Genomic DNA, 15739 nt, shown 5'->3' on the forward strand with positions numbered 1-15739 from the left:
AGATCTTGTGATTGCCTGTAGCCAAAAAACATAACTCACAAGGGGAAAATCTAAATGGTCTATTTAAAAAGTGAAAACTATGAATGCACAATATACCTTCCAAATATGAAAATCACTGCATGCCTGCAAATCGCATCAAAAGATAGTGATCGAAATTGAAAATAAGAGACTTTAGGTAAACTTAGCACCACCCAAAATAAAATTTGATCAGGACAGATATGTATTAGATAGGATTGCAGGGTAATACAATAATAATTCAATTATGCAATCAGGAAAATAATGTATGCCCCCATCAATGTGCTAGAATAATAATTGGTGTTGGGGGAGTATTTACTAAACAGAGAGTTTAGGAGACTTCAAAGCCTACTTGAAAATGTTACACCAGAGTAACCAAATAGTAAAACAATCAAATTCTGTAAATACCCAGACTTATTTCAATGTGGCTATTTTGGTCTGAATTTTCTTCTATTCACCACAGCCTGCTATTTAGTTAATAAACCCTTTTTATGTCAACACACCTAAAGGCCTCCTCTAAAACACTAGAATTACACACCTGTGTTTCCAGAAAGCATATAATTTTATTTGACAGTTTTTCCATTTTCCCAAATACAGTAGCCTTTTATTTCAAGGTGATTCTTACTTCCCATCCATAGCCAACAATCATTGTCTCATTTATCTTTATATGCATAATTAATCAGGTTTATTTTTACTAAATATACAATTCTGTGTTGACACACACTGCACCTACAGATCACTGCACTTAATATAAAATATTTTAATTTCCAAATCAGATAAATTGTAATTTTCAAATATGTTAAACACCCCGGTGAAAATAGCAGCACACTAACATATGCCTATGTTTTGTTTAACATGTGATCTGTTGTCTCAGTTTAACATAAAAACCTTGGTTTACCAAAACACAACCTTTTCAGTTCAGAGATAGTGTGAAATAAAAGAAATCCAGTTTGTGACAATATCAGATTGCATTTTCAAAACCAACACTATACCAGAATAGGAATTTAAGATCTGAACAAGAACCAAGCTCAACTAGGAACTGGCTTCAAAACAGAAAACATCAAAAAGGTGTGTGTATCAGAATTATGGGTGGTGAAAAAATGCTGCAATTCAGAGCTATAGGAATGTGGGTGGCTGAGTCCACTAAGAATGGTTATTCTGGGTTTCAGCGGTGTCAGTGAGGGCAAGCAGACCACGATCCACCCATGCCATCCACAAACAAACTGCTTTCAATGAAGAAATGACAGCAAACCATGCACTCAGCAGACCACATTCACTGCATCTCCATGATATGAAATGCCAACACATAATCTGGCAGCAAGTCACAGGTTTGAAGAGGAAGGAAGCTAGCACTCCCTGTATCTGGTAGTAAAAAAAAAAGTTACGCTTGATATTACTACAGGAACACACAGCAGATCCAGACACTGCTACACATGATTAACAAGGCAAACTTTGCAAAACAAGCTGTAAGACAGCCCTCCCTCGGCAGGTCCAGGCTGGCTATAATCATGATATAAGAAACAGAGGGTCCAGCTTGGCTGAGAAGTGGGCTGGGTTCTCACCTGCACGACACTGTTAACTCCACTTTGGTGGCTGGGATGCTGGCGCTGAAAGGGTTAAAGTCGCCTATAGAAGCCGTGTTCCTGAAGCCGAAGTCCATTTCGAATCCCAACTTATCCGGTCCGAACATGAGGAGGTGCTGTGTGAATAGGGCTGGAAGAACCTGGAGTGGAGCAATATGAGGGAAGAACAGGTGATGGAGCACCAGCTGTACGTGAAGTCAGATCTCTGAGCAAGTGAAGGCAAGGCAAGCAGTGACAAGCTCAGCCACATGGGAGGGAGGGAGAGAGAGAGAGAGAGGAGGCGGGGAGAGGAGCTGACACTGCTGGCTCTCAGCACTCACTGGAACATGGATTGCTTCATAACTTCTTAAAACACCTCTACTGGGAGCGTAATGTGTGAACCGTGCTGGAAAGTCTCCCATTTAATATGCTGAGAGCAGCCATGGAAGGATCCAGGAGACTTGCACCAGGAATTATCAGCTCCCACACATGGCGATCCACATTGGGAGAATCTGCCCAGTGTAGTATTTTAGCCGCTTTATTCCGAATGCAGACACTCACCGTTACAAACACCATGTATCTTTACACGCTGTTGCAAGTAATCAGGGGCAGCATCAATGGAACCATTTCCAGAGTACAGCCCTGCTAAAATATCTCTTTAGCCCCTAGTTGTATGTCCACGGTACCCTTAACTAGCGTCAGTTTGACTTAAATATGAGTAACTCCTACAACCCTGTGTCTTGTATTGTTAACCTTTATCCTGTGTTTCATCACACTAAATTACCAAATAACCGCTTAAAACTGTGTGCCCCCTGCTGTTATTAACCTTATCGGTAAATCATTTTAGCATATATTATTCTCCATGTCAGAGTCAAGCATTTTAGATCTCAACCTCTGTTGATCATTTCTATCATGTTTATAAACACAATGTTGGAATTTACACGCTGTACAGATAGTTATACATAGAAAGTAGACTGCTTATACAGCACTTATTGGCATATTAAAGCATTTTCTATTAACCCCTAATATGTCAATACATTAACCCTTTCTATTCAGCAAATTGCTATTTATCCATTCTGTGGTCTCAATTCTCGTTTAATACAATTGAGAGCAAACAGCCATCTCTTTATGCTGGCTCATACTGCAGTCTCCGTGTTAACACTTTCCGTGTAACCAATTATGGACTATCCCTCTGCATTCTTACCTATGCCATAATTAATCCATCCTTCCTAATCATGTTCAGATTTAGCTCAAACCCAAGTAGTTCAATTTTACAAAGTTTAGGACACAGCTTTAAATCAAGCTTTTCTGACAGGCCAAAATTAGATATTTGGTAAACATTGTCTCATGTCCACCTCAAAGCATCCAGAATCCTCAGAGATGCTCAAAATCTTCAGGCTTTACCAAATGGGACAAAGCCTGAGATGGCATCGCCATTATCTGACATGGCGTCAGAATCAGAAATTCTGGCAGAGCACTTTGAAACTTACCAGGAATCTTTAAAAAAAAAAAAAAAGATTCATGACAAGATCTCCCCTCAACCTGCTGGCTGATGGCAAAGTTGTCATAGCTGATCTGCCCTGGGTTACTCAATTGTTGGACAAATATTGTTGCCTGCACTCTCAAATAATGAATGACTCATAAAATGGACCCACCACCTCCCAAAGTTCAGGAAACTTACTTGTGACACTCCCAGAGATGCTGCAGCATTAGTATAGGTCAAAAGTGTTAATGATGATAATGACGAGAAAGTTGGCCTCCTTGTCAAAACCTTTCACAAAGCCTGTCTCTCTTTGCGGCCATGTCACTTTCTACCATGGTGATCGTTGGGTCTCATTTGGACTAGTTCTTATCTACTCTCTCCAACAATTAAATGCAGGCTGGATATCACTGGTGATAAGTTGTCACTTGGTGGACTCTACTTTTACGCATCACAGCTACTTCTAGTTCTGCATAGGTTACTATACGGACACTTGGTACTAGAAGCTAGTTTACAACAAAATAGATGACTGTTGTGTGTTAAGTCTTCCAATAATGAAAAATTAAAACCAAGCATGATGATACAAATTAGAGGAAAAACCACATAAAAACACGTTTGAAACTAATAGCTCCCACATATGTATGAGATGCTTATCTTTCTATTATTTAAAATACATGCTCCACTAATGCTTGTTGGAGTTTGGCTTACAGTGGCCGCTCCACCACCACACACTAAAGAGTACTTTACTGTTATTATATGCTGCTTTACTATTTTCATAATTGGTATTATTTTGAAATGCATGTTTAAATCATTCTATTCTGTACATACCTTGATTCATTAATGTTACGAATGCCTGGTATTTTGTATACCCATTCGTTCGCATGCTCCCGAACGACTAGGGACTTAGTGATTATAGCCCGTTCGCCTGGAGCGCTGGGTCATCCGTTCCAGAAAACCAAGTTGAGCATAAAGTAAAATCCAGTGGTTTGTCAGTCACATACCCAAACATCAGTCGATACTTGATGAAGGGTACAACAGAAATGTTTTATTCTGGACAGAAGGCCTGCTTTTATACACAGCAGGGTTACAGTCATACACGCCCATAACATTCCGACAACATGCCCCTGAATTTCTTTGTCACAATAACTGTGCATAAAAACATAAAATATGAAAAATACATAAAAACACAAATAAAACTTAGAGGAACACCCCACAACTATTATATCCCCACATAGCTTGGGTCTGAACGCCCATGTTGGCCAAATATTGCTCACATCCCACGAATACAGCCGAATTCGCCACTGGGGTAAAGTTTTGAGAGTTTCAAACCGAACATAAAGACTAACGGTTCCCCTGGCTCATAGGTAGCATTTGTTCACCTTGTTCTTGCGAACAAACCTACTGAACAGCGCTCTCCTGGCTTGTTGGGGAACGAAGCAGGCGTTCGTGAAGTTTGACTGGTGTTCGCGCAGTCGAGTGTCCGACTTAGAGTTCCAGACACTCGACGACCAAGTCTCGCTGCCCGATTTCGTGCAACAAGACGGCTGTGGTTTTCTCCAGCACACGTTGTTCGGTTATATGAACGGCGGCCACACAGGGTAAGCACTTAATTCTGTGGTTTCTTTGAACGTAATGAGCCAGGGGGTGGTCGGTGTTCGATAGTTTTATCTACCAAACATAGGGAAAGTAAATTGGATAATCCAGCATACACTTCTTCTCCTTTTCTATTGACACTTGGCTTTCAGGGATACCGCCAACTGAAGATTGCCTTCACAGCAATGTCACAACTTTAGGTGATGGCTCTACAATGCATGTTGTCTACTTTGCTCCACACCTCCTTTAACCACCTATTTCCTTTTAAGTGTATTCCTTAAAGGCTAGAGGTCTCAGTAGTCTGCACAAATGACACCTGCTGTTAAAGGTGGCCGACCACCACAATGTTTCAATACTCTGCCTCCAAGACATGCATTTCTGCAAAACTAACCCTCCTCGATTATCCGCTCACTGCTACCCAGTTAGTTATCATGCACACGCCCAATCTAAAACTAAAGAAGTCTCTATCGTTTTCCACAAAGAATGGTAATTTCAATTGAATTACAAGTAAGAGGATCTGGAAGGTCCAAGAGTTTGTGTCTCTATGTACCCAAATCCTGCCAAATTTGTTTTAAATGGGTTTTTATTTTCAAGTGCAAAATAAATTCAAACGTTGTACAAATATGATTTAATTTAAATTTGCCTGCGCAGAGGCACAACAAGTTAGCATAAGACAATCACGTAGTAATATATCTCTGCATGTGTGTCCAGATTTTTGAGAAGGTAAAGATTAGTCTCGATGTAAAGCAGAAATGATACATGACAAAACATAGGCAATGGTCAAAATCAGGCATGAGTAGCAATCAGATGTCTAACTGAACATGATAGTATTCTGCAGTTTGTTAAGACATTGTGTATGAAGACATACGCAAACAACCCCCTGGCTCCTTATCTTCAAAGTAAGCACAAAGTGAACTGCTTTCTCTGCCGTTTGTATTACCGAACAACACATGCGCTGGAAAATGGCGACCATCTTGTCTCCTGACCGCAGGCAGCGGTACTTGGTCGTTCAATGTCTGGAACTCCAAGCCAGACACCCTACCTCGTGAACACTGGTAATTATGTACCGCCACCTGCTTCTATTCCCGACAATCCATGAGAACGCTATTTGGTGAAAAGGTACGCACGAACTAGAAGAACAATTGCTCCCTATGAGCCAGGAAAACTGATTTATTCATTTTGGGATGCCCGAAAGTGACCGACCACTATCACTTTTCTTTTGGAACTATTTTGGGCAGACACCAGGTCAACATTTTACCCCGGTGGCAATTCGGCTGTATTTGTGGGATCTGAGTGCTATTTGGACACTTTGAGCACTCAGATTCAGGCTATCTGGGGATGTAAGACTTGTGGGGGTCCCTATGAATGTTATGTATGTTTTGGGGTATTTTATGTTTTATTTTTCGGGAGAGCACGAAGGAAACAACCATTGCGAATGGGCTATAATCACATAACCCTCTAGGAATACGGGAGAGTGTGAAAGAACGTGCTATACTAAGTACAAGGGGTTTGTTACAGTGATATTTTTAAGAAATACTAAAAAGTGACAGTCGCTTTCAAAATACTTGTACACCACAATTACTTTTATCAGCTACTATTAAAACCATTTCATGTTCACACCATTCTCCTGTGTTACTGACGTTCACAATAGCTTTTCCCAAAAATAAAGGATCACATAGCTTTTTGAATGTCTACATTCACGACTACGCTTGCTCACAAAGCCATTATCCGAGGACATCTCATACAACAAGAATTGTTAACAAAGAGAACGCATCGGCTTATACCAATCTGCTGAATACCCTTTCTATGTTAGAAGTTGCAAATAAACTTAAACCATTACAAAACCTCTCTAAGCACATTGTGAACACTCGCTCTACAATTACAAGCAGCAGAGTATTCCATTTGAAGATTGAAGCAAGTTTACTACTCCGAAGGCAATTGTGCAGACAATCTTTTAGCTTTTAAATTGAAGACAAAGGGACTCCAAACCAAAATTTTAACAGATGCTTAGTTGTCTAACACTTCCACCATAGTACTATCTTTTAATCAATCAATGTACAATCTCTCTGAGACAGGTGATCTTACTAACCCCCTTTGGATTTTCTCTCTGATGTCTCTGTATCTCCACAGAGAGACACACACAACATAGAGCCACTGGCCTTGATAAGTTTTGTTTTTTTTTTTAACCTCCAATATTCTACATTTTCAGCCCTTTACCCAACTTCATGTTTGAATAGGATCAAAGACACTGGGCAGATACTCTTAGAAATGCTATCCGCACACATTGTTTCCTTGTCCAAACATGGTAAAACTCCACTGAACTGTGCCAACTTGTCTCTGCGCTAATGCATATATCAAATTGTTCACAAAGCTTCTAGTTTCCCATCTAAATACATTTTTACCCATTTTAGTTTCCCCAGTATAATCCAATCTTGTTCTAGGTCACCAGGTGTGTGACAATACATGACTGGCTCTCACTCTAATGAAAATCTCTTGGCACCACCAAATCAATGACATTTTGTTGCATTAGAGGCTGAAAATGCCTGGGCAGGCGTAAATGGTAATATCTCCATGCTGTTTTCCTCAAATCAGGTGTGCCCACATTCATTTCGCAACCTGTATTACTCCTTTTATTCTTGACCTTTGGATAGAATCTTTAACTCTGGACAAGACAGAGCTGTACCTGCTCCCAGTTGATATATATTTTAGCCTTGCAACCTCTGTTTGTTTAAGTTTAACCCCTTAAGGACCAAACTTCTGGAATAAAAGGGAATCATGACATGTCACACAATGGGTTAAATATCCCCACTTATTCAAGGCATTCCTAATCCAACTGGTGCACAACTCAACTCATTTTTCATTGATAACATCCTGCTCACTTTAACTGAATCCAAGCTGCCATGCCCCTACTTGCTATTTATGGCAAAAACGCATACTGCAAAAACAATGTCACAAAGGCAGAGGCTTTTCCAAAAGGCCTTCCCCAGATTACATCACCCTTCTTGCATTCCTAATATATTTCTTAGGTGATAGGTTGACATTGCACCCACACTCCCTCATTTGCAAAAGTCACAAGTGTTTATTCGCTAAACTTCAGACCTTATTAACAGACTGATTCTCTCTTGAAATGTCCTGAGTTGGTCGCATCCTCATGATCAGAATGAGCATACTTAGTTACTCAATTGTCTTAAGTGTTCCTTCAACCATTCAAAATATTCAGACACCACAACATTGCAGGACTGGGTGTCCCAGACTATAATACATGGCCATGGCCAGGGCCGTCTTTAATATGGATTGGAACCTGGGCAAGCAATTACTTGGGCCCCTTGGACTCCATCCTCCCACTTCCTAGCATATAAACGCACACATACATTGTAGACTTATATCAGTGCTTCTCAAACTTTTCTCATTCATGTGGGAATGTTGTCAGACCGAGAAGTGCCCGCCATGTCTCAGTCCGCTCCCGGGCATGAGCAGACCCGGCGGGCGTCTGCAGGAAAGTTAAGCATCCTGCGGCATTCCCCCTAGCGTGTGGGAATGCCGCTACAATGATGTGTGCCCGCCGGGACCTATACTGCCCTCTGACAGGAGCGGAGGCGGCGTGACGCACACTAAAGCTCTTCCCAGAATTCTGAGGCACACCACAAGCAAAAATATATGGCTACAGGGTGACCATGCACCAGCACACTCGCCAAAAAGCTCACACTGCCCCCACAGCACTTGCCACAGTGTCATACTGCCCACACAGCACTTATATGTGTCAAACTCATTTTGGTTTCAACATTGCTCCACAGCACTTGACACAGTGTCAGTTTAACAAAACACAAAACATGCCTGTCAACAGAATATGCCACAGTCAGCTTTCCCATTCAAAATATACAACAGTCAGTTTTCCCATTAAACATATGCCAAGCCACATGCCCATTAAAAAAATACCACGGTCAGTGCCCATTAATAAATATCACAACAAGATTTCCGATTTTATAAATGTCACAGTCATTGTGCCCATTAGTAAATACCCCATTAAGTCTGCCAATTAATAAATAACACAGTTTGCTCATTAATAAATACCACAGTCAGTATAATCTTAAATATTAAAGTCAGTTTGCCCATTAATAACTATATCACAAAGGCACAGATACACACACACACATTGACACATAGAAACATGCAATCACAATGTGTATTGGGCTGTTTGTAATAATGAGCATGTCTGACAATGAGTATTCTTGTTGAATGTACGTCTCTATTACCATGTCCATGTTTGTGTCTGAATGTGTCTGGGGTATGTGTGTGGGGTAACTGCTTGCAATGTGTAGTGTGTATGAGATGCTGCATGTGGCCTTTTTGCATTGTGTTTATGGTGAAGCTATGTTTCATGACTGTGTGTGTGTGTATGATGATGGTTTTCAGGGGGTGACTGTGACAGGGTGGATAAATGGATTACTGTGGTAAGGTGAGTGCGACAGGGTCAGAGGGGTGAATGAGAGGGGTGATTGAGACTTGGGCAGTGAGTGTGACCAGGGTTGGGTGGTGAGTGTGACAGGGGGAAGTGAGGCAAGTGTGACAGGATTAGGGGGTAATGCGACAGGATGGTGTGACATGGTTGGGGGGTGAATCTGGTATGGTTGGTGGAGGGAGTGTGACAGGGCAAATAGAGGTGAGTATGACAAGATTAGATTATGTGACAGGGTGGCGTGGCGTGATTGAGGGCATGAGTATGACAGAGTTAGAGAGATTATTGTGATAGGCTGAGTTTGGTAGGGTGAAAGGGAATGAGTGTGACAGAGTGATGGAGGATAAGTGTGACAGGGTTGGAGGATTAGTGTGGCTGTGCAGAGAAGTTGAGTGTGACAGGATTGGGGGGTTAATCTTATAGGGTGTGGCAGGGTGAGTGACACAATTGGGGGAGTTAATGTGGGTGTGGCAGGGTTAAGGGGGTGTATCAGGACTCCAATAAGACCCAACACGCAGAATGTAATAGAAAAACGTATACCGGACCTTAGAGTGGCCAGATTCTACGTTAGACAGCTAGAGAATAGTCAAGAACAAGTCGGGGTAGAGGGAGCCAGAAATCACGAAAACAAGGTATAAAAGCCAAGTCAAGAAACCAGCTATTAGGATAGTTGAAGTACGTGAGCCGAGTCAAGATAGGAGAATGGTCAGGATAGCCGAAGTCAAAATACCAAATAGAACAACCAGATGTAAAGCACTATTGGGAACTAACAAAAGAACCACAACAAGGCAAAGTCCTATGTGTGAACCAATAGGTATCTATAACTTCTATGTGTGAACCAGCCTTTTATAGGTTGACTCTTTAAATTGGAAACCATGCCCCTAAAATGTTTGAATCCGGACGTTTTGGCAGGCCGTGACATCATCGGCGTCATAACGTAGGTACGCATGTGATGTGATGACGTCATTAGTGTCATGACCCCAGCATGCGAGTGCTGCGTCATGAAAGAGGTCGGAGCTACAGCGGCCGGCGTTGGAACCACTGGAGTTGAGACTGGAAGCAGGAACATGGCCAGAAGTGTGAGTGAGCTTGACAGGGTGACAGTGTGTGACAGTGTGTGACGATACATAGATGCATACACTGCCACTCCTGCAGATGCACAGTGACACACATACTGATAAACAGACTGACAGATGCACTCACTGACAAACATGCAGATACAGAGTCACACACATACAGATAAACAGACAAACACACACTGACATACATGCAGACACATACATTTTAACAGATGCATATGCGGACACACATACTAACACACATACAGACGCACAGATACACACACTGACACACATGCCGATACACAGACACACAGAATGACACACATTCAGATACACAGAATGACACTTCTACAGATAAACACTGACACACATAAAGATACACAGGGGCACACATACAGACACATACACATATACACACACATGCAGATACCCAGAAATACAGAATGACATATTCAGATACACAGATTGACACACATATATCTACTTAGGGGCACACACTGACACACAAACAGATACACATAAAACACACAGATACACATACAGACAAACAGATACACATACAGACACAAATAAATACATATGCAAAATGTAAAACATTTTTAGCCACCATCCTGTTTTGCTACCTTTTGGATGCAGGAGAGTGAGTTCCCTGGGGTCCAGTGACTGGCTGAGGCTGTTGGGAGTCAGAGCTTCCAGTTCTCCCACTCTGCGCTCCGCTCCATCTCCTCTTGCGTAGCTCTTTGCTATCTGGGAGTAAGTTCTGTCACTTTGTCTCAGCACGGTCTGACCTCATCACTGGGGCCTGGTCATGCTCTTTAAGGGCCACAGAGCTGACGAGGCCCCTAAGAGTACATTTCCATTGGGTGGCCCATGCTCTTAGGGCCCCCTTAACACGTGGTCCCGGCAATAGTTCCACGCAAGCTGGAGCCGCATCACAATGTTTGGCGGCCCGCATTTGAGGGCTAAAGGGCAGCTGCTTTGGGCCCCCCCAGGAATAACTGGCAGCTGCTCCTTTTCCCCCTCGTTAAAGACGGCCCTGGCCATGGTATCTATGCTGGCTCAGTCTGCATTAACCCTAACTTTATTGAATTCTGGTCTCTTAACAAGCTTATGTTCCATGTTACACAATATCACAACTACTGTAGAGTCAACCACATCTAACTCCGTCTGTGTGCTCCAAATTAGCTCTTACTATCTTAGTATTGCAAACTTGGAGAACCTGTGTGTTCAAGATTGTATCTCCCTGCTCTGTATTTTGTTCTCATCACTTACTTGCAGTTCCAAACATCTGATTAGGGTACTTTTCCTGAAAGCAGGTTTCACAACTGTAAGTAGAATGTAGTGCCGCCCTCAGAGGTAAGAAGCAGGGAGGAAGAAATTCAATTAAATAACAAAAATGATGAAACATTAAAGCTATGTCCCTCTATCGCTCTCCTCCCCCACAGAACACAGCTCCTATCTTACCACACACACACACACTGCATCTCTTATACACACATGCACTTATCCACTATACACACACATACTGCATGCATCCCCTGCACACATACACACTACATCCACTATATACACAAACACTGTATGCATCACTTACATATACACTGCACCTACACTATAGTCCTTACACACACATATACTGCATCCCCTATGCTCATACTACATCCCCTACAAAAAATGGATTTCCTAAATGCTATATCCCGATAGCACACACACATTACATCATCTACAAACACACACTACATCCCTTACACACATGCACTTCACTCCCTATTGGCAGACTCAGGGGTGGAGCCTATGGGCAGACTAAGGGGTGAACCTTGTAGGCAAACTTGGAGGCAGGCCCCAGGGGCCCAGGCCTTGAGCTGTGTAAGGGGCTCCAAAATTTGTGATGGCAGCCCTGGTAGCAGCTGGCATTTTTTTTTCCTGTAAGCTATTTACAGTCAACTCTAAAAGGTACACTCCTTGACAAATACACCTTTTCAGTATTAGACTTTAGATTCTTTAGAATGGTAGTCAGGGAAGAATATTGCGCTCTCTCTCTCTCTCTCTCTCTGAAATATGGAAAAAGTAGCAGGTCACCTCTGTCTGGGCTAAGAAGCTTGTGTTAAACAGCTAATTGCTAACGACAATGGACTTTGCAAAAATACATGAGTTTCTAACCCTGCTTGACCCTGCGGAAAGTCACCCAAGGTGTCAGTCTTTAGTTCACATACTACATAAAAAATTAATGGAGTATAATCTGCTGAAGTGTTTTTTTTTTTTTTTTTTTTTTTATAAGTTCACATTAAAAATAAATAAAATCTGTTATTTTGTCTGCCCAAGATGGCAGAGGATACTCCAACAAGCTGGCAAAGGTTTATTTTTTTAATAGTGGCTATGTACTGCAATCTATTTTCTGACAATTGAGAGAATGTGTGCATATTAAAAATACATCACATAGTCTGCTAAAAACAGCAAATGAAGATTTATGAATTATTCTGAAAAGTATGGTTAACATTCATATCTGAAAATGTAACAAATCATATATTCAGTTGTGAGAAATGTGTTATTCCGATTACAGTTAACCTTTAATCTTTTGACCAGCTATTTAGAAAATGTAGAAAATGAGATAGTCACATGAAAACCTTGGATGGGCATATGCGCGCTAATAATAAAATATGGAAAACAGGTTTGTAAAAGTCTATTAACCATTTCATATGGATATGTTTTTTTGTCATGTAGAAAACGTTTGGTTCTGACAAAGGCACATTTCAGACACCTAAAGCACTTCAACTTGCTAAAGTGCTTTATGTGTGAAGAGTATGCTATCTTTTTCGATTTACAAAAAGGGCAAATTTCAATAGAAATTGGCACTTTTATAAATTAACCTTGTCACACCCCCTGGCTTCAAAACAACTTAAGATTAATGAAGCTGTTTTGACGTTTAGATCATGCAGTCTTAGCTCTTAAATGGAAGAGATTTAAGCAGTAACCTTTTTTTTAACCCCTTAAGGACCAAACTTCTGGAATAAAAGGGAATCATGACATGTCACACATGTCATGTGTCCTTAAGGGGTTAAACAGATCTATCCCCTGGCTGCTCACCCCAGAGAGACCCAGGTATCAAAAGTTACCTGCAGATCCCTTGTGTCAGATGGGGCCATGTTTAGTGACATCAGACTAATAGATGTGCTGTACGCAGTGTTCAAAGTGAGCGCTGTATACAGCCCTTTAAATCTATTTAACTTCCCACGGCTGAGCGATTGCAATCAGCTATGGTGATCTGGCTGCTGAGAACGGGAAACCTTCAATGTCTGAAAAGTGTTAGGGTTAGTGTAGGGTAAGGATTAATGCTGGGTATGGGTTAATGCTCTTTTAGGACTAGGGATAGTGTAGGATTAAGGTTTTGTGCAAGGTTAGGGTAAGTGAATGGTTAAAGTTAGTGTAAGCATAGTATTGGGATTTACATTAATTACAAAAAAATTATTTAGATTTTAGACATATGAATATTTTTTTATTCATACAAAAACTGTAGTTTAATAATCAGGAGTGATATGTGGATCTATTTTAAATTATTTTTCTTTAGTTGCACTCAGAAATGTGAGAACATGCCTTTATGTTTGTGTTTTTAATTTTTTTTTAAAAATGTGAAAATATGTCTTTACGTTTCTGTTTTAATTTTTTTTTCTCCCAATTTTATAAATATTTTATTCATACTTAGGCATCAATTTAATAATTTTTCCGTATGATTCAATACACTTAGAAAAACTCCAACCTTTTAAATGTGTGTTGTGTAAGTTAAGAGTTTCTCTGTCATGCGCCTTACATATTATATATGTTTTTCTAAAGGACAGAAAGACAAAATGGAATAAACAGCATAAATGCTAGGCTTTGTTTTGGTGAAGAAGTTGGACAATTGCCTCCATCCTTAAGGGTTTAAACTTAAAGATACAATGGATTATTGTGTTAGCAGACAAACAGGCATGGCAAAGGTAATTACAATAACCTGAAACAAAGAACCTGTATGGCATTAACCCTGACAAGGTTAAGTGAAAATTTAAGATGAATTCAAAGTGAATTTCAAATTAAAGGGACACTATAGTCACCCAGACCACGTCAGCTCAATTAAGTGGTCTGGGTGCCAGGTACCTCAGGTTTTAACCCTTCAGATGTAAACATAGCAGTTTCAGAGAAACTGCTATGTTTACATAGCAGGGATAATCCAACCTCTAGTTGCTGTCATCCTGACAGCCGCTAGAGACGCTTCTGCGATGCTGGATACGAAATTCACACTCAGTGTGCAGAACTTCCATAGGAAAGCATTGAGAAATGCTTTCCTATGGACTGTTTGAATGCGCATGTTTCATTGAGGGTTAATCCAGCCTCTAGTGGCTGTCTCATTGATAGCCACTAGAGGAGCTTCCGCGATTCTCACTGTGAAAATCACAGTGAGAAGACGCTAAACGTCCATAGGAAAGCATTGAGTAATGCTTTCCTATGGGTGGTTTGAATGCGCGTGAGCATTCGGAGCTGAGAGGCGGATCGGGACTAACACACACACTCTAACACTAACACACACACATTATTTTTTTTTAATTTAATCCCCCAGCCTCCCTACCTTTGGGATTACTTACCTATCAAGTAGGGCTGCTGGGCAGGCAGGAAGGGGGCTGAGGAGGCGGCGAGGGAGCTCTGATTTTCCTGCTCAGCCCCCTCGCGCGCCGCTTAGGGATGCCGGGAGCCAGTCTGACATCATATTCCGCCTCCCGGCTACATTAACCGGCACGGAGGGAGCTGAGGAGGAAGAACTCAGGTGAGTATGCTCCCTCGCTGCCCGCTGCAAGCCTCGGGTGGCTCAAAAGTGGCCAGCTCTTGAGCCCTCCAGGACACGAGGCAAGCAAGGGATCTGCCTTGGCGTTTGGGGGCGGCTTTTTTTGCCTTGTTTACCTCGTGTAAGATACGTCCCTGGGTAGAGTGACAAGGTGGCCCTACTTGCACTGGGGCCCACACACTAAGGGGGACCACCGGGTGGCCCATACACAGCAAGCAGAGCTGCTACTGTGTCAATATGTCTGTATATGTGTCAATATGTCTGTGTGTGTGTGTATCAGTATGTGTGTGTTTCAGTATGTCTGTGTGTGTGTGTGTGTGTGTGTCAGTATGTCTCTGTGTGTGTGCCAGTTTGTATTTCTGTGTGTGTCAGTTTGTATTTCTGTGCGAGTCAGTATGCCTGTAATAGTGTGTCTGTCATTGAGTGTGTGCGTGTGCCTGTCAGTGAGTGTGTGTTTGTTAGTGTGTGTCAAATCAGCAAGTGTGTGTGCCTGTCAGTGAGTGTGTCTGTTTAGGTGACTGCCCCCCCCCTTCAATCACATGGGAAACGTGTTTTTACTCTTCTCTTGGTGCGATGGGCCACTTGACTGGATTTGCCCCCCAGGCCTAACGCTGCCATCCCTCCCCTGCTTACATAGTTCTTTTAGATACTCGACAGGGTGGCTACTCATGCCTCAACCTAATTTGCATAAAATTTTTATCTTCTGTAGCTATTTACATGTAATGCAAAATGTTATAGACAACATAAATGGTCAATTTTTTT

The 15739-nt window shown here is 41.6% G+C and overlaps 1 protein-coding gene across 1 annotated transcript in view; it reads right to left on the minus strand.

The window, feature by feature from the left end:
- Positions 1–1839, minus strand: part of CPNE8 (copine 8) — a 292084-nt gene extending 290245 nt beyond the window's left edge. The window contains exon 1 of the mRNA XM_063448068.1: positions 1578–1839. Coding sequence (XP_063304138.1) covers positions 1578–1705 — 128 coding nt within the window. The 5' untranslated portion in view covers positions 1706–1839. The remainder of the gene's footprint in view (positions 1–1577) is intronic.
- Between the last annotated feature and the right edge of the window lie 13900 nt (positions 1840–15739).

The sequence above is a fragment of the Pelobates fuscus genome, chromosome 3, assembly GCF_036172605.1.
Source record: "Pelobates fuscus isolate aPelFus1 chromosome 3, aPelFus1.pri, whole genome shotgun sequence".
NCBI classification, from domain to species: Eukaryota; Metazoa; Chordata; class Amphibia; order Anura; family Pelobatidae; genus Pelobates; species Pelobates fuscus.